Source organism: Cnephaeus nilssonii, assembly GCF_951640355.1.
Source record: "Cnephaeus nilssonii genome assembly, chromosome: 12".
In the NCBI taxonomy this organism is placed as follows: domain Eukaryota; kingdom Metazoa; phylum Chordata; class Mammalia; order Chiroptera; family Vespertilionidae; genus Cnephaeus; species Cnephaeus nilssonii.
In genome coordinates, this window is record NC_137083.1 from 13,760,681 (window position 1) to 13,785,300 (window position 24,620).

At 48.3% G+C, this 24,620-nt stretch overlaps 1 protein-coding gene and 1 long non-coding RNA gene across 7 annotated transcripts in view; one reads left to right on the forward strand and one right to left on the reverse strand.

Annotated features, from left to right (window-relative positions):
* Positions 1 to 437: 437 nt before the first annotated feature.
* Positions 438 to 16,695, reverse strand: LOC307107863. Of its 3 annotated transcripts, XR_013814263.1 has the most exons (6): positions 16,348 to 16,695; positions 9,394 to 12,942; positions 8,811 to 9,047; positions 8,207 to 8,424; positions 3,464 to 6,542; positions 438 to 517 (listed from the first exon to the last, which is right to left on the reverse strand). It is a non-coding gene; the product is annotated as an uncharacterized lncRNA (long non-coding RNA). The 3 variants fall into 3 exon arrangements; XR_013814264.1 differs by lacking the exon at positions 438 to 517 and having other exon boundaries at positions 2,440 to 4,432; XR_013814265.1 differs by lacking the exon at positions 438 to 517 and having other exon boundaries at positions 2,440 to 6,542.
* Positions 16,696 to 19,989: 3,294 nt separating this feature from the next.
* RAPGEF5 (Rap guanine nucleotide exchange factor 5) overlaps positions 19,990 to 24,620 on the forward strand; it is a 199,450-nt gene continuing 194,819 nt past the window's right edge. For 3 of the 4 annotated variants that reach the window (XM_079786281.1, XM_079786283.1, XM_079786284.1), the window contains exon 1: positions 19,990 to 20,321. In XM_079786281.1, coding sequence (XP_079642407.1) covers positions 20,091 to 20,321 — 231 coding nt within the window. In that variant the 5' untranslated portion in view covers positions 19,990 to 20,090. The remainder of the gene's footprint in view (positions 20,322 to 24,620) is intronic. The other variant, XM_079786282.1, reaches the window with a different exon arrangement.

The window sequence follows — 24,620 nt, forward strand, 5'->3', positions numbered from 1 at the left end:
GAACTATTAAGAGGAAATCCTACCTAATAATAGAGTAATATGCAAATTGACCGTACCTTCGCTACACCCACCAGACATGCCCACCAGCCACGCCCACCAGGAAACCGTTGCAGGGACGCTGGGTGCGGCCTAGCCCAAGGCCTGGAAAGCCTCGGGCGGAGGCTTTCCCGGCCTTGGGCACCAGCGGGGAGCCTGCATGGATAGCAGGCAACCACCGGGGGTCGGCTCCTATGATCCTTAGCAGGGACGCTGGGGTGCAGCAGAGCCCAAGGCCGCCGCCCGGGGCCAAGCCTGGACCCTGAAAGAAGGCAGAAGGCGGTGACCACAGCCAAGGCCTGGGTCCCCGGTGCCGGCAGAAAACTGGTGCAGGCAGCCAGGTGAATGAAGGTCTATTGCACGAATCTTCGTGCAAACGGGCTGCTAGTATTCTTATAAACTCAGTATGGCTTCTGAATTCTCCCGACGGCTGGGTCAGCTGGGATAGCTGGGTGCCTGGTAGAAGTTGCTGGCGAGTACCCTCAACAGTTAAGGTCAAATCAGAGTTCCGAAGTATTTCCTTCGTAGCAGTCAGTGTTAGAGAAGCCTTTCCCTCCCACCTCAGTTCAGCATCATACTAGCCATTCATTGCTTGTGAATTTCAGGCACACATTTAGTTTTCCTGCACGGACATTCGAAATGACAGAAAACAAAGGTTCTGGGTGGGAATAGGGCAGAATGAGGGGCGAGAGAGGAACATGACAGAACATCCCAGTGGCTTATATCCGGAGGGTTGTCAACAGGCACAAAAAAGTGTTTCATTGTCTCCCAGGTTGTCTCCCAATCTAGGCCAAACCTTTTCTTTCGAGACATAACGCAGCCTTGACATTTTTAAGAGACCCTTTGTCATTCAAAATCTGAGAGTGTTCGGTAATGGGAAGGAGTGTGGTTATTATTTCCATATTAAAAAGCAAATTGTGAAAAATATTGAGCTTATGCATATATTTATAGTTTTAACTTCATGACTCATACATTAGGACGTTTGTTTTGTTAATGAAAATTGTCCATGTGAGGTAATTGTAGATTCTCAGTATCTGTTAACTTGAAAATCCAGCATATTTTGTGTATAGTGTTTTCTCAGAAGAAAATGTTATCTGGTACTTCCCTGGGGCTCACCATCTGAGCTCCAAACATTTTTCTGTTCAGTAGGCTCAGCTGACATGAGGGGTTGTTTGTTTGTTTGTTTGCTTGTTTGTTTGTTTTAAAATGACAGTTGACATTTTGTGACTTTAGAATGTGTGTGGGAAGACGACAAATAGTGGAACATGCATGATTAGGCTCTGATGGAGAAGTTGATTAAACTCTGGAATGCGTGTTAGGGGTGCAGGCAGGAAAGAGGATGATTTCTTAGCAAGGCAACTGCTGAGCTGAAAGGCTGGGTGCTGAGGGGCTTGGTTCTGCGCTGGCATTGAAGCAGTCTCTAGTTCCAGGTTTTAAAAAAGATACCTAATTAGAATTAATAAAATAGTCTTCTGTGTGAAGATACTTTTTATTATAACTAAAAATATTTTAAAATGAAATTTGTCCTGTTTCATGCTTTTCTCATTGATGCATGTCAGGCTTTTCCTGTCATGGAATTTCTTGCTTAAATCCTGATGGGTACTTCAACTTAGTTCGTGTACAGTCTCTTTAGCTATAAACTAGAAACATAGCTCTCCCCAGATTACACTTCAGAGAGGTTTTCTTCATCTTTGTTCACTGCAAATTGGAAAGACTGCTTATCTGTCTGCGATGCTGAGATGTGTGTGGGTAGCAGTTCGATTCATAACAAGCTAGAAAGGCAGAGAGTTGGCCTGAGTTATCTTATCCTGATAAGCTTGTGTGTGTGTGTGTGTGTGTGTGTGTGTGTGTGTGTGTGTGCGCGCGCGCGCATGCGTTTTTGGTGAGGAACATTGTTCAGATAAAAAAAAGCAGCCATGAGCTGAACTGTAGTTTAGGAAATCGAGTTAAAGGAGATATTGATTGGGTACAAAAGCAATGAATTGTGGACGAGCAAGAGCCCTTCTTGAATGAGCAGAATTGCCATTGGCATTGGTTTGGACCCCACAGAGGTGACATGGGAGCTGTCTGACTCCACACTGAAGCATGGGCTACAGTCCCTGGCTGCCATCAGCCACAGAGCCACAACCCTCCGGGCCAGTAAAAAGGACCATTCCATCACACCCTGCAGCAAATCACTCCTCTTTCACTCCCCACTGACCCTTCTCAATAGACTGCCCTAAATGTAAATTAGGAGTACCCTAACATTTAGAGGGTGAGGAGCAAATAGTAGTAACTTTAATGGTACATCACACACTCCACAAAAGCTTTCTGAATCTCTATTAGCAGCCTGATAACATCAGCATCATGATAATTCAAACCTTACTGCAAATGTCCACACAAATTCTTGGTTTCAGTCTCCCCTTTATCTCCTACTCTCATACTAAAAAGGTGTCAACTGTCAAAAGACAGTTTTTTTTCTAACAATGTAAAAAGCAACATGAAAAGTACAAGTTCTCATGATAGGTGTCATTCAAAGCTTTGGCCAAGAAGCTGTTTACAATATTTTGTGGGACTAATGACTGGTCAAAGTTGAGTACTCTTTCCTTGAGTCTAACACAGTCATTGACTGAACGCCATTTATTTACCTGGCAAATGACAGAGGTTTCCTGCTCACCTGCCCTCCGCCTCCTGAGAAGTCTGGGAGCCTAAGGATTGGCTCTTATAAACCAAACACAGCCTCCTGACAGAGCACATGATGTGGGGGTGGAAGGGAACAGAGTCCCTGTTAGGATTTCTAACAGTTGGGGTGTAGGGAGCTGATCCAGCAGCTGTTGGGGGACTACTACCATTCTGGCTCCTTCTTGCCTTGTTAGGGATAGGCTTCCATGAGTTTCTATCTTCTGAGAAACCTGAAACCTTGGCTGCCTTCATTCAGAACCCAATACAGACAATGCATGATTGGAAACGGTCAGCTACAGATGAGCTTGTAGGGATATATTGGGGGCGGGGGTGGTTAGTAGAGAATATGCTGAAAGCTTATCAGAAATATTGTCTCGTAACTAAGTTTGACACCAGGGTTTATTAAGAATTCAGGGACCATACTGATTTATGTAAACCCTATTGTGTTTTTCGTGTGGCAATCCTTTTAAAGAATCGTATCTTCTTTGGGGAGCTACTATGTCACAAGTGTTACAAAGAACCTATACACCAGAGGTTCCCCACCTTTTGAGAGAAGAATCTACTATCCTTTCCCTCTAAAAGCTTTGAGGAATAATTGGAAACAATGAATTAGACATACACGAGAATCATAGATACCTTAAAGGCATGGTGTTGAATGAAAATGGTTTCCAGTAAAAAGAATGAAGTGAGATTTAGCACAGTATCACTTAGGTGCATCAAAAACACAAACACACAACCAACGACACTACACAGTCTATAAGGATACATGCATGGCCACACTGCAGAGTGACGTGGGATCCATCGCCCATCCCTTGCAAATGCAAATGCGAGGTCCTTGCTTGCACTAGGGATCTCGTGCTGTGGACCAAAGAGTATAATTCATTCACCTCTGTGCACCTGATGGTCAGAGAAAAAAGAACAGAAGTTTGTGATCCCTGTTGCAGGAGTGAGGAAGGTTCAAGAAGAGAGGTCCCTGGGCCTGGGGAGGGGACAGGGTAGAGAGGTCATGCTCCCCTTCCATCCTGCCTTCCACAGGGGCCACAGGCTGAGTCAGCAACCTTTCTCTTTCAAGGACCAGGTGGAAAGTATTCTAGGCTTTGCAGTCCAGATGGTCTTGGTCACAACTGCTCAGTTTTGTTACTGTAGTTGAAAGCAGTCACAGACAATCCATAATGAACGCGCATGGCTGTGTTCCAGTTAAACTTGATTTAAAAAGTGAGGGGCAGGTTGCATGTGGCCCAGAGACTGCAGTTTGCTGAGCCCTGGCATAGGGAGCTGGACCTCATCAGTGGCATGGCCTCCCCGCTGACAGAGGGCTCTCGGCAGAGCCTCGAAGATGGTTCTGTCATTCAAAAGTCTGACCTCTGAGGAGGAAAGCAAAGGCGCCCGGCTTATTTACATTCAGAGGGGCAGAGCGGGGTCCACTGGGGCTTTCAAGACTGTGGGAGCTCAGGCACTGAGCGTGTGCTGCTGCGATGGATAACTCGGGGCAGGGTTCACGTCGCGTTCCATTTGCTCAAGTCCAGAGCATGTTTCATAAGCAAATGCAAGTGCTCAAGAGCTTCTCGGAGTTTGTAGTAAGCGGCATGAATTCACACGTTGCATCTCCCAGTAGAACTGTGTTGAGGGCTCCCTCTCTGCCTTCGTCAGACATCCGGCGTGAGTCCTAGGGACCGTCCCTCCAAGAGCCCCCACGCTGGACCGAGGGCCGTCTAGGCAGCAGCTAGCCCCACGCCTGCAGCTCGTAGGGAGGAGACATAAGACAAAAGTATAAAGCCATCACAATGATCACTTCTAGATGAACGGGCCGATCAAGCACTGTGCATGCAAGGGCAATGCGGTCGGTGCCAGGATGCTCAGATGCCAGCAGGGAAAGGCCAACAAAATCCAGTGCTCCCGACTGCCTGTCACCTAGTTCTGGTCCATTCGCTTCCAGTTGCTAATTGTTGTCCCTCAAGGCACCTGCTCTGCCTTGCCAGCATCTCAGACACTCTCTCTCTCTCTCTCTCTCTCTCTCTCTCTCTCTCTCTCTCTCATTGCTGAGTCCCCCGCAGAGGGACGACTTCCCATGGCAGGGAAGGGCAGCCTGTACCCCGTGCAGCTGGCATCTGAATCCAGCCCTGTAACACTGCTTATCCACAACCATCCATTCGCTCCCAGTGAGGTTTCCCTGGGCGGCCCACCCCTGCATTTTACAGTTCCATAAGTTCTTCTACAGCGCCTATGCGTTCCTCTCCCGAGGAGAGGCTGTGAGGCGGAAAAGGACCCTTTTAATGCCTGTGTAAGTTAATGTAAGTCATGAACTCACCCACAGGATTGCCCAGGAGGCCACGGGTCAAGAGAGGTGAGGAGAGTCATTAGCTAAGATGCTGGTCTGTGGGGACCCATCAGGATTTCACTCCAGGGTCTGTACGGTGGGGTGGGGTTCTCCGAGCAGATATGAGGTGGTGGTGGGGGGGGGGATGGCGATGAATCATTCAGGTCTCCATGGGCCTATTATTGCTGTGTCTGGATATAAACCCAGAATACTGGAATATTGAAACCTGCTCGTGGAGGAAGTACGTCGCGTTGATTTCTCTCTGAGTCATGGGGAATCGCCCTCAGCATGCCTGACTGTGCCTCATCTGGAAGAGGTCTTCAGTTTATCCACCCTAGATGAGAGGTGGATAAACTGAAGACCTCTTCCAGATGGGGAAGCCGAGCTCAGGTAAGGAAGTGACTTGCTCAGGACACAGCCAACAGCAGGGGTCTGGCCCCCGCTTCCAGCCTTGGTGCTGCTGGGAAAGAAACACAGGAGGGGTCTCCAGAGCCCGGCCACTCTGCGGTTATGCAGCTTCTCCAGGCAGAGCGGCCCCCATTGCCCCCGGCAGCACCTACTGAGCGCAGACTCACAGCGCCTGGCACACTAACCTGGCAGCCCACCCCATCACCCTCTCCCTTTGTGCAATCAGTCCCCGTCAGTTCGGGGAATGGGAACTCAGGTTATTATTAGCTGAGGAATAATTATGAGCACATATATAATTCATTTATGTAAATGTCAGAAGTACCAACACCTTTTTCCTGTCCTCAGTCTTGTCTGAAGTGTGATCATGGAGGGGCATTTTGAGGTCTACAACCTAATCTCTTAGAATAGTTTTGTTTGCTGGCTTGATTGTAGTTGTGGTATAAATCCTAAGAGCAATAGAGGTTGAATGTCGTTTGTTGTTGTTTTTAAGAGAAACGCTTGTACCTGGTCTTCTAAAGACACACCACCGACCCCGTTGTCACTGGATGCCTGTCTACATGTGTCCTCGTGCCTTTATGGAACAGTGACACGTGCAAGAAATGGCCAGGCGGTCCGGGTTGCAGAACTGCTTGGCATAATGCAAAACGAGCCACCCCGCCTGTGCCTCAGACAGACCGTGGCTCCATGGGGATTGTTCTCGAACGGAGGGAACTGGCCAAAGAGATGCTCCCACGCTGACAAAAGCCCCGGCAGCAGGAACAGCGGCAGGAACAGCGGCAGGAACAGCGGCAGGCGCTGGCCTCGTGCAGAGCTCTCTGTGGCCAGGTGCTGGGCGAGGCAAAGCCCACACTGTGAGCATCTGCTGTCCGTTGGATGCATTGTTATCCCCACTTAGCAGATGAGGAAGCTGAGGGATGGAGGGGCAGCGTGCATGGCTAGTGAGAAAGCAGAGCCAAGATGAACACAGATCTCACTGACGTGTTTAGTCCTCGGAACCTCCATGTCCTCAGCCCAGTGACGCGATCCCAGCTGCTCCCCAGGCCCGTGCTTCTTGGTGATAGCAGCTCCAGCAAACGAGCATGCTTCATCCTTTGGACCTTTGTCTCCTGGGGTCATGCACCTTCAGAGAATAGGAAGCGGGCATCTGTCTGCCTGAAGACTGGGGGAGACACGTGCTTTGGGAGAGGGCGTGCTTGCCTAGAAGCGCTGTCGTCGGCCTCACCCCTAGGGGTTTGCCGAGGAAGACTGTGCGACAGGGCGCACACCAGCCAGGTTTAACCTGCCAGCGCCCGTCGCTGTGTGGAGGGTTAGCCTGGGGTCTGAAACCCATCCCATCAGTGCTCAGGGCAGACGGAGGTGCCAAAGAACTGGTGCCCAGTGACTACGGGGAGTTGGGGTACAAGTCCCCCAGCGCTCTCGCCCTCACATGGAGTAACTCCGATAGCTTCCTTTTGCCTCCCAGAGTTCTGCAGCGGGACTAGCTTCCCTAACCTTTCTTGGTAATGCGCCCCCCTCGGCTCCCTCCCTCCGGTGTGACCATCTCCACGCTCCCATTGCTTGTCTGGAAGCCTCATTTCAGGCTGTGATCCGGGCAGTCCAGGACGAAGACAGCCTGCTTTCGGCTCCCTGTGTGTGCCCAGGACACGCCCACAAAGACGCTGCTGTGGGTTCTAATTTAATGAGCGACACACTGGCATCGAGTCTCTCTGGGGTGCGTCGTCCGTCCTCTGGTGGACTCATGGAACCGCTCCTTACAGGAGGGCGCTCTCCAGCCAGCCGGGGTGCACGCCTTTGCCTCAGTCACCCACTCTGCATTTTTTCTTCCATAAACAGGAAAGCAAGCCCAATCCTTTCAATGCGTACAGGCTTTTATTAGCTTGTGTCCTTGCGTTATATCTGTATGTTGGGTAGATGTGTTTGCATCAGCATTGTATCATGTTAATAGGTTGGCTTGTGGCTGAGCCAAATATTTCCTGATGGGGCTGCTATAGTCACTGCCATAAAATTTAGCTTGTCCTTAGGGTGGGGGTGGGGTGATTCTGAAAAGGAGTCCCTGACAGAAGCGAGTGTCTTAGGAACAATGCAAGCCCCCTTCTCCCCTCCCCCCCGTCCCGTGTGCAGTGAAGCATTGCCAAGGACCATGGGCCCTAACCTGTCCCCCTTTGCTTACAGGTGGATGGAGTGCGTGGCAGAGGCTTAGTCTTCTCAGTGACTGCTCAGAGCGATGCTAAGGACACTCCTCATTCCGTAGCTTTCAGCATCCTGGGCCCCCTGAGCCTCTGCGAACTATGTACACCCGAGCCCCGCAGTTGGGGATGAGGAGGGCTTTGGGGTCCGGCTCCAGATGAGCACATTAGCAAAGCCTCAGCAGACAGGCAGTCAACCTCCACAGGTGTTGGCCGGCGACACCACTTACCTTGGCCCCTTTCGGAAAAGTTTTGTCACAGAAGCTGTTTCTTTGTGGTGTCTTTCATGAATCTGGTATGTGAGTGCAGGCCCCGAAGCATTGCAGGCGTCAGGGAACTACCTGAATGCCCAAGGGCCCACCAGTGTTTAGCCAGCGCAGGGCTGAGCCGGAACCTCCGGGTTAAGAGATGTGGCTGACTCACTCCATGCACCTGAGCCGACTTGCTCACCTGCTCAGTTCGTGGGGAAAACTAATAATAACAGTGCACGGCTTTCTACGGCTTCCCATCTAATTATGAAGAACAGCCTCCTCTGTGAGTTGGTTAAAGTATTATGTGGAGGGAAGATTTCAGATAGGCTCTGGGCAAACCTACTAACCTGTGTAAATCCACCCATTACATTTAAACGGGCCTCCTTTGAAGTAGGTCATTTGGCAAAAGGACAAGGGCCTTAATCCTGTCTTTAGCTCAGACGTGTTTTGCGAGATGATTCCTCCGAGCAGCCTCTTGGGGTATGCGTCTGGCCCTGATGCAGACGGGGTTAGCAGCGATCGGCGAAGCACAAAACCCCTTGTTTGGTTTCCCGGAATTCGTTTCCTAAAACGGTAAAAAATGGATTTTTTTTGTTTTTATGTTTTAATAATGGCAAGTGAATTTAGGGGACTGAAGATCTGATATTGCCTTGCTGTCCTGATCACTTCCAGGGGCAGTGGGCACGCTCGTGCAGGTTGTATACTTTCAGATGCTGAAGGGCATTGTTCACGTCAATTATTACCGCAGAGACGGCCCCCAGCATCGAGCGTCATGCGGAGCTGGCTGTTCCTTCCTCCCTGATGGTCTTCCTTCACGTTGCCTGTCCGTCTGTCTAAATCCTGCCCATCCTTCAATGTGCACCTTAGCCACGTCGTCTTCCTTAACTATGCTGACTCCCATCTGTCGCCTCCTCCTCTGAAGAAAGTTCTGGAAGTCTAATAAGCTCTTACCCCAACAGTTCCTTGTAAGAACTCCCCGGCTACGGAGAGCACGAGCCCGTCCTCATTCATCTTCCCATCTCTGCGGCAGAGCACGGCGGGTGTGACCCGCTTCCTCCTTCTCCAATGCGGCTGCTCTCACTCCCAATTCGTTTCTGACCCCCTCGAGGGAAGGGCCGCTGCCGTCCCTATGTAGCTAGTATGGTGCTGTGCGCAGGATTGGCGTCCTATAAATATTGGTTGTTTGATCTATGATTAAGCCAGGAAGGAAAAATAACTTCAATTGTTGATATATTTCTTAAGGCGAAATCAGCAGCGTCTCTACTTTGATTCCAGAAATATCTAATGGGAACCAGAGGTGTAATCTTAAAGCAGCAAGGCCCTTTCCAGGAAGTTGTCAAAATGGTCCAGAGAGAAGACAGAATTAATCATGTTTAAGCAACAATAATAAAGGAAATATCAAGCGAGGCAGCTTCAATGGTTTAGAGCCCCGCGTAGCGATCGGAGGTTATTCATGTGCAAACCGAAAGGCCGAAAAGCTAGAAAGGCAACACCTTTGCCCTCTTGTTCGAGACTGAATCATGGGGAGGATTACCTGTTGTCATGGAGGGAAATGATTCTAAACACATATCCGACAGCGACTGCGAGGAGTCAGGAGTTCTCTGGTAGATGCTCCAGAAAACACAGCCGCAAAATGCTGTCCTCCCATCTGTCTGTCTTCTCCTTCCCACGGACAGAAAGACAAATGCAAACAGACAGAGCGTCTCCTGCAGAGGCCTGCTCTCCGCGTCCCCCCAGCATTTCCCTCTCCTATCTGATCCTGTGACAGTTACCATGTCTTCGAGCAGTTTAGCATCTGAGCATAAACAGGAGTGTTAGATTGCCATTGGTTTTGTCCTTCCCAGACGCCCTCTGATTCCTCCCAAATTCTCTTTGCCAACAGGTACTGGTCTACCTCACGTACACCAGTGGGGCCTGTCAACGTGGTACCTTTTCAGATTTGTACCTTGTGGTGGTGGAGGGCTGGGGGAAGATCCATTTGTACTGGTGAGATGTCCAATAAGAGAAGGAGCGACCTTTACACGGTAGTGGAATTTATTTCATGAGTAACACCTCCACGTAAACGGGCAGCTTGCATCCATCTTTGTGTTTGCTCTGTCTATACAGCTCGCATTCAGGAAGTTAGGCTCTCGCCCAAATGTCGTAGGTCTTAGAAGTTTCCAGTATTAGATTACCTACTTGGAAAATCTGATAAAGCCTGTGTCTCCCTTTATTTTATCTTACATTAAAAATTATTTCAGAGAGAAAGGAAGGGAGAGGGAGGGAGAGAGAGAAACATTGATGAAAGAGAAACATGGATCTGCTGCCTCCTGCACACTCCCTACTAGGGATTGAGCCCCAAACCCAGGCATGTGCCCTGACCTAGAATCGGACCTCAACCTCCTGAATGACACTCAGCCAGCTGAGCCACACTGGCTAGGCCAAACCTGTCTCTCTTTTATGAAAACTGCACAGGCATTTTTCATATAATTGGTTCTTATTCGAAAGCCTCTGGACCCCAGATTGAAAAGAATAATAATCTCCAACACACCTGTATTCCCAGCTGTGCCAGCACCATCGTAGATACTTTGACACATAATGTCTCACTTACTTCCCACAACAACCTAATGTGAGGCAGGTCCTGTGATTATCCTCATTTTATAGTTAAGGGAACTGAGGCCGAAGATATCGGCTGTGTAACGTCTCAGGACTGGTAAAAGGCAGTGAGAGGATTTGAACTCAGCCAGTCTGGCCCCAGAGACCAACATACCACCCTGCTGCTTGTTTAGAATCCCCGGATTAGAAACCATAAGGAAAGATGATAAGAAGTGAGCTAATAAAATGAAATGCACAAAGGAGACAGATGTAATTCTTTAAACAATAAAAATAAAATACACAATGCTTCTAAGTCTCTCCTATGATTTCATAGACTCTCGACTTCATTTTATCTCTTCTACTGTCTTGCACCGTAAGTAGAGACCTAAAAATCACCCTGTCCATATACCTTGAGGAAACTAGTAAACTTTACAAACTGTGAAACATTAAGGCCTATTGATCCTCCACGTCTCCCTTGTAAATAAACCTGAAATTCTGTTGTGACCATTGTTAACAGTATCAAGAGAATGTTTTAAACCTACGTATCGGAAAAGTGAAACAATATCAGTTTTGGTCTGGAATGATATGTGATGCCCACCATGCAGAGAACGACACTGGAAGTAAGGGGGAACTCACTCCATATTCAGAAGAGGCATCGGTCCTCAGGAAGGCCACAGACAAAGAGGAGTCAAGGGTAAAAAATGTACAGATACCTCGATACCTCCTCCCCACCCCCACCCCCTTCCCAGCCTTGTCCCGAAGCCCCTGGGGAGCTGAGTCAGCCTGGACTGTGCAGGTCCTGACATCGCACCAGGAATAAACAGAAACCCTATGACTGCCACCTTTCCCCACTTCTAGATCAATGGGCATAAGAGAGAGGAGATTGAGGTAGCAGATTGTCGATAGCAACTATGAATGATCACTCCCTAAGGGTCTCTTCCTTGAGTCCTCTTTCCCTTCCCAAGGGACTGGGTCATAGGGAGAGAAGCAGACGACGGTCACACTTTCATTTCCTAGGAAAGCTCTTCCTTGCTGCTCTCATCAGTGTTACCTTTTTTAAGTGGGCTTATTGAGAAATGAAGATGGATACGCCTTAGTGTTTCTCTTTATGTGGGCTTGATAGAAAGCTTCAGAACAGGAGAACAAATGTTGGGGATTGCCCAGAACACATTCACAAAATGTGTGTGCTTGTAAAAACATGTGCGTGTTTCATGTTAATTTCCAATACATGTGTACTTTGTGTGAATGTATGTGTTTGTGGAGATAATTTTGATTAAATATTCCAGTCCGATTTTTTTAGGTCAGACCAGTTTTGAACACAGAATAGATGAGCTCTATTAATGGCACAGACACATATATTTTAACAGTTTGCCAGATGTTTTTATAGGCATTATTTACTTTAGCCTTTATAAGCACCCGACAGAATGGGTTTTATTATCCCTGTTTTATAGACGGGGAAGCAGGCTCAAAGAGGTGAAGTGCAGGGCTGAGGTCACAGAGCTAATAAATCAATAACTGTGGGCCCAGGTCCACTGTTTGTTCTAACTACTCTACAGCTTTGTTCAGTTTATTAAGGGTGATGAAGTTGTATTTTGATGGTTGGCAGTAAAAAGGGCACTTCAGGAAGAACCTGTATAACCTTTCTAAGAGTTGGCGTTTGCCTGGAGAGGCGAATGTGTGGGGAAAGCTGGTGGGAACCGGGTCCAGAGCATCGCTGGTTCGCCGTGTCAGCAGCTGCCCTGCAGCTCACTGGGGAGGGCCTCACAGCAGCCTGGCCGCTTGGACAAGTTAAGGGGCACCACATTGGGTTAGATTCTTCACATCCATCTTGCCTAATCTCAACAAGATGGAAGCAGACGTATTTACACAGAGCAGAACACGGGGGCTCAGAGAGGCCAAGTGATCAATCTAAGGCCAGTTAACTAGACTATGGACAAAGCTGGACTTGAACTGAGGCCCATGTGATTCCAGAGCAGGAGCCTTTCTGTTTCACCTCTGGGTCCCCGGAGCAGCCACCTGGGGAATGGCCAACTCTGTGTCAGGATAAAGGTGATCTGAGCGCCATGAGGGTAGCTGGGAAGTGGGCAAGTCAGAAGGCTTGCTTAGCCTGTTCACTTCCTCCTCCTTTTTTCTTAGCAGAAATGTTTTTCTGGCCCCTCCCTGTAATGGCAGTTCTCAAGGTTTTTGGTCTTAGGACCTTTTTACCTTCTTAAATTATTGAGGACCCCAGAGAGCTTTTGTTTATGTGGATTATATCTATGGAGACTAACTACATTAAAATTTAAAACATAGAAATGTAAAAATATGCATCAATTTAATAATAAATCAGTTATATGTTAATGTAAATGATGTGTTTTATGAAATATAACTGTTTCCCAAAACAAAACAAACTTTAGTGGCATGCTTCACATTCTCGTTAATTCCTTTAATGTCTGGCTTCCTGGGAGCAGCTGGCTTCTCTTACCTGCCCCTGCATTCTGTCTGCGGTAACATCACATGTCCGCAGCCTCTGAAAAACACCAGTGCATACTCACAGGAGAATGAAAACCAAAAGGGCAGGTTACATTTTAGCATTATTAAGAAAATAGTTTTAACCTTTTTAAAAAATATATTTTTATTGATTTCAGAGAGGAAGGGAGAGGGTCAGAGAGACAGAAATATCAATGATGAGAGAGAATCATTGATTGACTGCCTCCTGCACGGCCCCCACCGGGATTGCGTGTGACCGGGAATTGAACTGTGACCTCCTGGTTCATAGGTCGACACTCAATCACTGAGCCACACTGGTCAGGCAGTTTTAACCCCGTGGAATCCTTGAAAGGGTCTTGAGGATGCCCAGCGGTCTCCACACTTTGGAAATTGCTGCCCTCTACCCACCTCAGTATGGACTAGGGCAGATGAAATAACTGAATATTGTGTTGGAGGAAACATTACAGGTCACTGACTCCAATCATCCATTTGATGAAACAAAATCCCATGAAGTCTAGGCTAAGCTCCCATTTCACAAGGATAAGGACTCCCCGATGTTCAGAGGACTGTAAATGGCCAGAAAAGCCTTTATTATGTTGAAGAGAAACGTTTTTCTCTATGGTTTCCCAATTCGGTCTTAACGCTGTACAGGACAAGTCCCATTCCTCTTTCTATTGGAAAACAACTACCTTGCTGCCCCTTGAGGGCTCTCATCCTCTCCACGCTAAAGGCCTTCATGTTTAAGAACTTTGGAGACCTCCTGCTTCGAGTGTTCTCTAGCTCCAAATCCACACCTTCTTTTCAGCATCATCAAAAAACCAATTTGAGTTCATACAATGTTGCCAGCACCCTCTCTCTAAGGCTGATTTTTCTTATGGCTTATTCTGTGCTTGGCTTGGGCCAATGTTTAACATTCACAAATAGAGGCAAGCATTTTCTTAAAGGCCTCGCTTCTGGTGGCATGATCTTAGACACCCTTCTCCAAGGCATCGTTTCCTTGGTCCCTTCCCTCTCACCCCACAGAAAGGCAGTGCTATAGGGGCCGTGCTTCAGCTCACTTAATTAGCACAGAGACTGTGCACAGAATGCACTGATGCAAATAGTATAAGAAAAACATAGAAGTCTCCATTAACCGGATTTTATGGATTACCATCTTAATGCTTCATGCCTGGGATTCTACAACCTGCTTTGCTGGCTGCCAGCTTTCAGCATCTCCCTGTTCTAAATCACTCTACATATTGATGCTAAACTCATCTTCCTTTCCTGCTGATCCGAACATGCCACCATCTGGAGTCCATTTATAGCCTCCTGTCATCCTTGGGATAATGTATTTTCCTGTGACCTTCGAGACTGTGCATCTGCTGAGACCTCTGTCCTGCTTTCCTCAACAAGGATGGCAGTGTTAGCTGCTCATTACAATTTTGTTCATTTATTTGTTCATTCATCTCGAATTCGCTCACGCATGCATTTATTAACTTAGCATCTACTAGGTGCTAGGCTCTGCATTGCAGGGGAATACAGAGATAAACCATTTCTGCCTTCAAGGGTTTTGTAAACTCCCTTACGTCTTACATGCAAACATTTAATTCAAATATAAGACAGGCTGTGATAAGAGAGGGGGTAAAAGTAGATTGGTAGTTGTTGGTAAGCCCTAAGGTTTACCCAATGGGAAGAGCAGGATGAATAGAGTTTCATGAACAGAGCAGGGAGGATGGGACAGGATAGTCTGGCTTTTTTGCTGTTTGTCAAGTTAATTATCTTATTAACTGCTCTCTTGTCTGTCTGCTTAGATATTTGACCACAAATATATATATATATATATATATATATATATATATATATATATATATATATATATATATATTGGCAAAAGTATCCTAAACTGGTAAGCTTTCACACCTGACTTTTTTTTTTAGAGGAAATTTCCAGGAGAATAATCATAAATAGCACATGAAAAGGCATGAGCAGACAGATTTTATCTCAAGATTGTGAGTGTAATGAATAGAAGATAAATTTACAAGGAGTGGCACCCATCCTTATCAGCCAGTGTCGGGCTGGAGCCACCAATGCAAATAGCGTAAAGAAGATGTATCATCCCAAGGGGAATATTCGCATGACGCGTGCTACGTGATGTACTACAGAAATAACAGCGCAGTCTCACCCGGGGCTGTCATGAACAGTTTGATGGCAGATCGTTCTGTTTAGGGCTCTTGAAAATGAAATGAGTAAGGCTTCACATTTTTAGGTTTGAAACATGTTTCATTATTTTGCTATATTTCTCCCAATTGCATATTCATTCCACAAGAAAACATAAAAATAGCATGAGTGCCACATGCACAGTCCTATCTGGCATTCGCATTCTCAGCAGAGGACTGTGGACAGTCCTGGGTTTCTCTCTGCCTTCTGATCTCCCTAGGGGAGGTCACATTCAATCCACGTTGATCATTACGTACTGAAGTGTTGGCAGGCTTGAATAGGGAAATAAATTGCACTTAGGTTTTCCATTTTCGAGAGCTGGTAAAGCAATGCCAACCATCTTAAAAGGGGGAAAACGTAAAACCAGAAGATGTTGGGAAGGGATGGACTCCAAGAAGGATTCATCAAGGTGTTGGGAGACTCATTAGCATGACAAGCATTTTGTACGTTTATTGTTTATTAGGAGACAAGCAGGTACCCAGGGAGTGGGGAGACACAAGGGAGATCCCAGCTAAGGGGCGCTGTCTTTGATATTCAGGGTAATCACGTGAGACCACAAAAATTAAAGGAGGAAAATCCATGAGAGTCACTACTCCACAGACAACTGGGAACAGAACGCCGTTTGCTTGCATGTTCTCCGAGGGCCAACCTGGGAAGGGGTGGACTGTCTTTGCTCCTTCTCAACCCCCGAGCACCGAGGTCGGGCTTCACCCTTTGCCATCCTATTTTGGGACACGGGCATATTCATATCGCTAGTCCTTTCTCTGGAGCTGCAGCTGCTCTTGCTGGTGGCATTTTCACTTGGGCGCCCTCTAGTTTGCTCACTTTAACTGCTGTGCAAAATTAACCCAACCTCTCCCCCGGAACAGCTTCCCCTGCTTCCATGACTTGTCTAAACCTGGAACCAGTTTTTAAACAGAATTTTAAAAATAGGTAATACAGTCACATGTTGTTTTTTTTAAAATATGTTATACATGAAAAATTTCCTCTTTCCTTTCCCCATGGAGCCAATTCCAGCCACTTGCAAGAAATTTCAGGTTTCTTCACCCGCATACAAATATGAATATAACTTTCCTTCCTTTTTATTCACAAGGGATTATATTCTTCACGCTTTTCTGAACCATGTGTTCTACTGGTGTGTAACAAATACCTCTATACATCGTGCCTTAAAACAGTTTCTGATTCTCCCTCATCGTTTAGTGGGTTGATAGGACCCTGCTAGCTGTCCGTTCTCGCACGGAGTTCTCACCTGTGCATGGTTGCAGTCAGACGCTGGTTGGCACAGGAGCTATGTGAAGGCCCGGCTGGACCCGGTGTCCCAGCTGGCGCACCGATGGTCAGCAGTTGATGCTGGTTGCTGGACGGAAGCTCAGCTGCCAGAGCACCTTTGCATGAACTTTCCGTGTGTCTTGGGCTTCTCCCAGCAGGAAGCTGGGCTCCAAGTGGGAGCCTCCAAGGAGCGAGCGTTCCAAGAGAACAGGAAGTGGAAGCTACCGGGACAATAGGGACTACTTACAGCACTGGCACCGTTACCTCTGCTGTATTCATTGGCCAAGGTAGCCAGGGGGCCTGCCCACGTTCAAGGGCATGGAGAAATAAACCTTGTGTCTTCAAGGGGGTGAGCGGCAAGATCATATTAGAGAAGCTCCTGGGGATAGGAAGACAGTGTTGGCCATCTTTGTAAAATAACATCTGCAGCACCACCTGAAGTCCTGCTCTACTCCTCCAAACACATGTGTCGGAAGCCTAAGGAACTTTCTTTGTAAAGTCTAACATCTAACCTCCCCCTGTGGCCATGGACTCCCCTAATTCAGACCTTCATCTCTTTGTAGCTAGTTAACTGTCAGAGTTACCTTCCTGGTCTCCAATATCCCTTCACTGCCAATAGCCAATAAAACTTGTATTTTCTTACACAGGTGTTTCCATAAAATTTAGCTTTGATGATGTCCTAAGTAAAAATTGGCTCAAGTACTACAGTGGGTTTGTTTGATCTGTGTGATGTTGGCATATAGAGTATTTACTTTTTCTTTTTTCTTCTTCTTTTTTTAACTTTCAACATCGCAAAATCCAGATTAGGCTCCTTTTGAAAAACTGGGTTCTCGTATGTGGAAATTCAATTACTCAACTAATATGTTCTAGATACTGAACAAAAGGAAAAAAATATCGGTCCCTGTGGAGAGGCAGACAATGGACAAATGAATAAGTAAAAGATGTAGAATATTGTATGGCAATAAGCTCTGTGGAGGGACAGGAAGGGGACAATAAAGGAGTGGGTGGGGACCCTGGCTGGTTTGGCTCAGTGGATAGAGTTGGACTGTGGACTGAAGGGTCCCAGGTTCGATTCCAGTCAAGGACACATGCCCAGGTTTCAGGCTCCATCCCAGTGGGGGGCATGGAGGAGGCAGCCAATCAATGATTCTCTCTCATCATTGATGTTTCTATCTCTCCCTCCCTCTCTGAATTCAATAAAAATATATTTAAAAAAAGAGTGGGTGGGGAAGGCTACAATTTTAAGTCACATGTCATGGAAGGCATCACTGAAATTAGGTATTTCAGTTAAAAAACTTGAGTAGAGAAAGGGACATATGGATTTCCAGAATGTTCTTTTCCAATCGAGTAGCCTGTAGTCATATGTAGCTATCTAAATGTATGTAAATTCAAGTTAAATTAAAAGTGTTCAGTTTTTTTAGGCACACTAGTCACATTTCAAGTGGCTAGTGGCTACAGAACGGATACAAACATGCCCACAGTTGCAAAAAGTTCTACTGAACAGCATTGCAGAGGAAGAGTATTCCAGGCTGAGGGGACAGCAAGTGCAAAGGTCCTGGGTGGACATTGATTGACTGAAGCTAAATAGTGGCATGGCTCTTCTGTTGGCTATCATTCCAGCTATCCTCTGTTGCCTGCCGTGTACTGTGGCTGAATGGCGATTTTCATTTATTACCATAATTCAAGCCAACTTTCCATAGGCCTTTATTGGTAGTGAGGTTTAGACCCTTGGTCAATGCCATAGAAGCTACAGGACGAAGTCTGAGGCCCCTGGTCTTGCATTGAGAAGCTGTGTGAAAGACGGCAAAGACCAAGAATCGGGAGCAGGAGGCAGACACGTGTGCAGAGGAGGTTTATGGTGTGATTTGAAAGGTTTCATCAGGAGGGAAATGGCACAAGCACCCACTAACCAGAGTGAACACTCGCCGAAAGCGGCCTGGAGGGCCTCTACTGGACCAGGACTACGGGGCCTTCAGTCGGTGTGTCAGGAGGAAGTCTGGAGGATGGAGTGACATTCTGGGGCTCAAGGCAATGACTGATTTCCAACTGGAGCTGAAGTATTTCAACATTACATCAACTGGTAAGTCTCACACGGTGTGCACAAGTGGGATTTCAGCCTTGAATAAATAAACGTGATTGGTATTTGGAATCTCATGGACTACACAGTTTATTGCAGAGCTCTATCTGCACAGCTTACGGTGACAGGATTGACGGCTCTGCAGTGCCACCAGCACCCATTCTGATATTTTCCTCTTGGTATTATGGGTCCCTCTCTCCCACCAGTATGACACAAGCAGTGCGTCAATAGGTTCCGGCATTGTTCTCATGATTTTCTGCATTACTAGAAGGACCCTCCCTGCTTTCTGCCTGGTTGAATCTTCCCCACTTAGCTTCCAGGCACAGTTTAAAGGGCCTTCATTGGCTTGACTTTGCCCATCCGAGGCCAGAAGCATTTCTCGCTCCCGTGGCTGGGAATCCGCATTAGGCACACTCACTTGGCAATGACCAAGAGTACAAGGCAGCCCTTTGTTTGTCTTTATGTTGATTTTCTCCCGGGGCCAAATCTAAGTTCTTTGCAGTCAAAGGTCACAGGTCATGCTTCCTTTCTCCTGACATGGCCACATTTCCATATGTATTTGCCATGCATCTCCCCGTGAGTGGTTAAGGGTACACAGCAAACCAACTCAGGGCCCTGACTTCCTGCACTCCTTACTTGTCCACGTTATTTATTTATGTTTGTAATGTGAGTAAGCTTATTCGATTCTTACAAGTCTTGGGCCCTAACTGGCCTTTGTTGAAGACGCGGGGGCGTGGAGCTCCAGGCCGCCTGGGTTTGAAGGCCCTGCTGGAGGCTTCCTCTCGGGGCTCGGGGCTCGCTCTCCTGGCGTGTGGAGCGGTGTAAACAATGATTCACACCGCGCTGGCCTTCACAGTTCACCCAGCACGTTCATCACGGCATCAGGCTTCCAGGGACGTCAGGTTCCAACACGTTCGCAGAGATTCACCTTCGGGTCACTAGACTCGCACCTATTTTGCTAAACACCGATCATAACAATGCAAGTTTTCTCCCCTCCTCTTTTCAAGCCGAGTGTGCCCAAGAGGGGACGGTGTGGTGGGGGCCGTGCGGTCTCGATGGTGTGTGGCTTGTGGCAGAGTGCAGAGCCTATTTTGGAGTTCTTGGGCTGAAAGCTTTTCTAGGAATAGCGATTGTGATTTTGGGGCCAGGCTGTGCACAAAGCACGGAGGGTTCACGGGGAGGGAGCGTCTCAGGCTTCCCAGTCACTTGATCGAAGTCCAAGTCCGCCCTGGCTGTCAGGGAAAGGAGTGAAGTGGGGATTTCAGCCTGAAGGGAACTGGAGTTGGGGGTGGGCAGTCAAGTGGGTTTGGTGGAGGATTCTGGGAACCCCGCGTCTACGGATGAGACACGGTGTCCAGGGTGTCCTACCCTTTTCCTCTCGGGTTCCTGGAGTGGCTGAGGGTCCAGATCCTAAGGCAAAGGTGAGCCTCAGGAGAGGGCGGGGCGGGCGGGGCGGGGCCGGCGCACCTGGGCGGGGAGGGGCGGCGCCGGGCTGAGCCAGGCAGGGGCCCCGCGCGCGCCAATGGGCCGCGGCTGGCAGCGCGCCCTGCGCCCGAGCCGCAGTCGCGCCCTCTCGCTGCCTGGAGAAGGCGCGCGGAGGCAGCGCGGGCGACGGGAGCTGCCGGCGCCGCGGCCGCCGCCAGGGCATGAGGATGGCCGTGGGCTCCGTCAAGATGCAGCCGCCGTGCGAGAGCCCGGCCCTGGCCCGGGCGGTGGCGGTGGCGGCGGCGGACAGCGCCCTGCGCCGCAGCCCCAGCGCCCGCGAGCCCGAGCGCGAGCAGCCGCCCGCCCCGCCGCGGCCGCGGCTGCGGGACCTGCCGGCGCTGCTGCGGAGCGGGCTCACGCTGCGGAGGAAGCGGAGCGTCGCCGGCGGCCGGGTGAGTGGCCGGCCGGGTCCGGCCCGAGTGGGCGAGGGCGGCGCGCACGTGGTGCCCGCGCCCACCCTCGGGAGGGCTCAGGGGGCGTCTGGAAGTTGGGGGGGCGGGTGGCGGAAGGAGCCACCTTATGCGGGAGCAGGCAGAAGAGGTCCTGGGACGGGCCGGCGAGGTCGTAGGGGGCCCCGGTGAGCGGCGGTTCTCCTCCCCCCAGATGCACCTGACTTATCCCCAGCACACCTGGATTCCCGCTGCCGGACCGGACCCGGACCCGGACCCGCGCCGCCGGAGGAGGGCCGGTGCCTCTCCCACCCGGAGGCTGCAGGTGTCCGGTGCCTAACGGCGGCCGGCCCGTCCAGACAGCAGCATCGGGGCCCACGTGCGGGGTCCCAGCTTGCAGGAGGCGGGGGACGTGTGCGCTTGTTTGGGACGCCCCGTTGCAAGCTCTGGGCGTCGGGGCTGGTTCTGGCTGCCACCACGACCGTGGGGGGACCCTGGACTGGGAAGTTACCAGTGACCGAAGGAGCTGCTAGCTCCCTGGCTCCGGAGTCTCCAGCTCTCAGCGCTCGGCGACGCCCCCTTGAACAGGAGGGTGCACGCCCCCCAAATCTTAAATCTTAATACTTTCTGACGGTGTGTTCAGATTGGATTGTGTGTGTGTGTGTGTGTGTGTGTGTGTGTGTGTCCCTCGTTGGGTTTTAAGAGCATCTAATGGCTCAAGCAGGTCAGACAGTCAGACATGTTTTGTGTGTGCGAGAAGCAATGGCCTGCTGACCTGGCGTCTCGCACTGGCCGCTCAGGTCTCCCTGCTCACCACGGCCTCAGGGCACCGTTGGTGGGTTCTACTCAGTCTTCTTTTTAAAAAATGTGTCATTATTAATCAGGTTTTACTGAGAAGCTGCAACAAGGTAGGTTTGGGGGCTAGAACTTAACAAATGAAGTCTTGGTTGTCTGCCTCTGGAAGAAAGACATCCGTGGGGACATCGCTCTTGCGGAGAGAGGTGGGCGTGGAAGCTTGAGAGCCGGGAGAATCATTGGTTTCCTGTGGGTAGAGGAGGGTCTGAATTCACCAAGGTCTCCAACCTCTCTAGGCTGTTCTGCCTTTCTTAGGCGTTTCCTTTCCCATGTTGGGATGGCTGTACATGATCTACCTCGGAAGGATGTTCTGAGGATTAGCTGGGTGGAGTAGGGTGTCTTGAAGTTCATGACCAAGGGCATTTTTAAAAATATATATTTTTATTGATTTTGGAGAGGAAGGGAGAGGGAGAGACAGTTAGAAACATCAAAACATCAATGATGAGAGCAAATCATTGATCGGTTACCTTCTGCACGCCCCACACTGGGGACCATGCCCACATCCCCGGGGCATGTACCCTGACGGAGAATCGAACCAGGACCTTCTGGTTCATAGGTTAGCAGTCAACCACTGAGCCATGCTGGCCAGGCTGAGCAGGGGAGTTTAAGAACTGCCCACAAGTGACCTCCCGTGTAGCATAGGGGATTGCCTGCAAAGAATGCGAGGAACTGGGTCCCAAAGATGTGACAGAACCGAGCTGTAGACTTTGCAGGAATCCAGGGAAAAGTAGGTCAGATCGCGCTCCTGTTATCCTGACAGTTACTTCTTCGTGGCACAGCGCACAGAGCCACGCGGGCAGCCAGGCAGGCTGGGAGGGAATGCCAGGGCTTCTGTGTAAACAGGTCTTAGTGTTCATCTGCTCGGAGGCAGTGGTTCTCGCCGCCTGGGGTGATGCCGTGTGCCTCGCCGATATGCAAGTTTACGCTTATCTTCTCAATTATTCTGAATGTGGTTACTTCAAGTAATGTATACTTCATCAACCCTTCTTCAGTTCTAATACTGTATTCTCTTTGAGACATTCCAAACACTTTTCATAAATACTTTTCACTGGTCTTCCCCTCCGTTGGCTTTGGAATTTGGAACCTTCCATAACAAAAGTGTAGGAATTTGAGAGGAAGAAGAATGGGTGAAATGTGTACCTGTATTAGTCTGCTCGGGCTGTCATAACCAAGTGCCCTAGACTGGGTGGCTTAAGCAGCAGAAATGTGTTTTCTCACAGTGCTGGATGCTGGGAAGTCCAAAGATCGAGGTGCCAGCTGATTTGGTTTCTGGTCAGAGCTCTCTTCATAGGCTTGTGGAGAGCTGCCTTCTCCCTGCGTCCTCACATGGCCATTCCTCATGCACATGGAGAGAGAATCCCTCTCTTCCTTTTCTTCTAAGCCCACTAATTCCATCACAGAGGCCCCACCCTCATGACCTAGTGTAACCTCCGTCCCCCCCCCCACCCCACTCCATCTCCAAATACCATCACATTGGGTTTAGGTCTTCACGTTATGGACATTGAGGAGACACAAACATAACAGAAGTGCTTTGAAGAACTATATGTACCAAACCAGTTGGTGACTTGTGAGCCTCTGACGTAATTTGATTAGTCCCTTGGTTAGGGCAGTGAGGCTAATGCAAACCACTCATGGCTAGACCTTCTCTGGACCTTCTGTTTTGTATCTCATGGGCTGCACCTCCAGATCACAGCTGAGTGATTATATGGACACGTTAACATGAAATCATTCCCCCTGGTTTAAAAAAATCAAAAGCAGCTCTGTGCCTTGCACAAATTGGTATGAAAGTTTGCAGTTTCTGCATTGACCAAGATCTCGTTGAGGATCTGGTAGCTTTTGTCCACCCTGCCTTGGGCTCTCACAAATCTGAGAGCAACAGTCCCCCTGAAAGCTCTTCGGGGGTTGTGTTGTCCAACCAGAATGCCTTGTAGGCAAGCTCTTCCTGGGAAAACCAAGCTGACATTTGGTTAACGCTGCAGAGCCCCAGGGCTCCTGGGTGCAGTAACTTCTGATCATATTGGATTCCAAATGCACACTGACTAAGGCTCTTGCACCTCTTTAGGCTAAGTGGGGAATGACTAGACTTTGACCTGTGGGAGGACCCTAGCTACTGCTTAAAAATCAGTGGTAAGATAAGGCACAGCTTGAATTCCCACCAAAGCCCTTTTTTCATTTGTTGAGATTATGAGAAATTACTATAATAAGCACCCAGGCTTCAACAGTTACTAACATTTGCCAGTCTTGTTTCATTTATTTCCTCTTTCTCCACTTTTGTGTGTGTGTGTGTGTGTGTGTGTGTGTGTGTAGGCTGGGGTATTTTAAGGTATAGTCTAAAACATCATGTCATCTCACTCATAAATGTTTCAGTTGACATCACTGATAAGGACTTTTTCCCTTTAAAGAAAAAACTTCTATGCCTTTTTTACACACAGAAATGTTAACAATAATCCTTAATATAATTCCCATATTCAGATTTTCTTTTACTTATGATTTGTTGGAATCAGGAACAAAATAAGGTCCTTAGGCTTTGAAACCTATTTTATTAGTCGTCCCCTACCCCCTGCCTCGTCTTTCATGCTATTGATTTGTTGGAGAGAGTGGGTCATTTTTCCAGTAGAATGTCCCATTTTCTGGGCTGATTTCTTACCATGGTGTTGTTTTACTTGTTTCTCTATTCTCCATGTCTCCCGTAAGCTGGCAGTTAGATGTAAAGGCTTGATTAGATCCAAGTTCAAAGGCAAGCATCCTTCGTAGGTGGTGCTACGTAAAATCCATTGCATCACATCACAAGATGCATGATGTCTAGATAGTTGTGTGTTTTTTTGAGATGTTAAGATTGATTAGTGGGTTGAGGTAGAGTCAACTTACCTTTTGACCTTTCACCTAATAAATAATTTTAGCATCATAGATGATTGTAGCCTAGATCTAAATCTATGATTCCTCTTTTTAAAAATGTTTATCGTTTTTATTGAGATGCAGTTGACATACAACATTATATTAATTTCAGGTGTACAACATAACGGTTCAGTATTTGTAGATACTGTGAAATGGTCACCACAATAAGTCTAGTTAGCATCCATCACTACACATAGTTGCAGAATTTTTTTTTTCTTGTGATGAGAACTTTTAAGATTTACTCTCTTAGAAACTTTCAAATATGCAATACAGTATTATTAACAATAGTTGCCAGGCTGTACATCATATCCCCTGACATTTATTTTTATAACTAGAAGTTTGCACCTTTGACTTCCTTCACCCATTTTGCTCACCCCACATGCGCCCTCCAAACCTCCACCTCTGGCAACCAACAGTTTGTTCTCTGTATGTGAGGTTGTGTGTGTGTGTGCGTGTGCGCACGCACGCGTGTGTATGTGTTTTAGATTCCACATATAAATGAGCTCATATGTCTCTTTCTTTCTGACTCATTTCACTTAGCCTAATACCCTC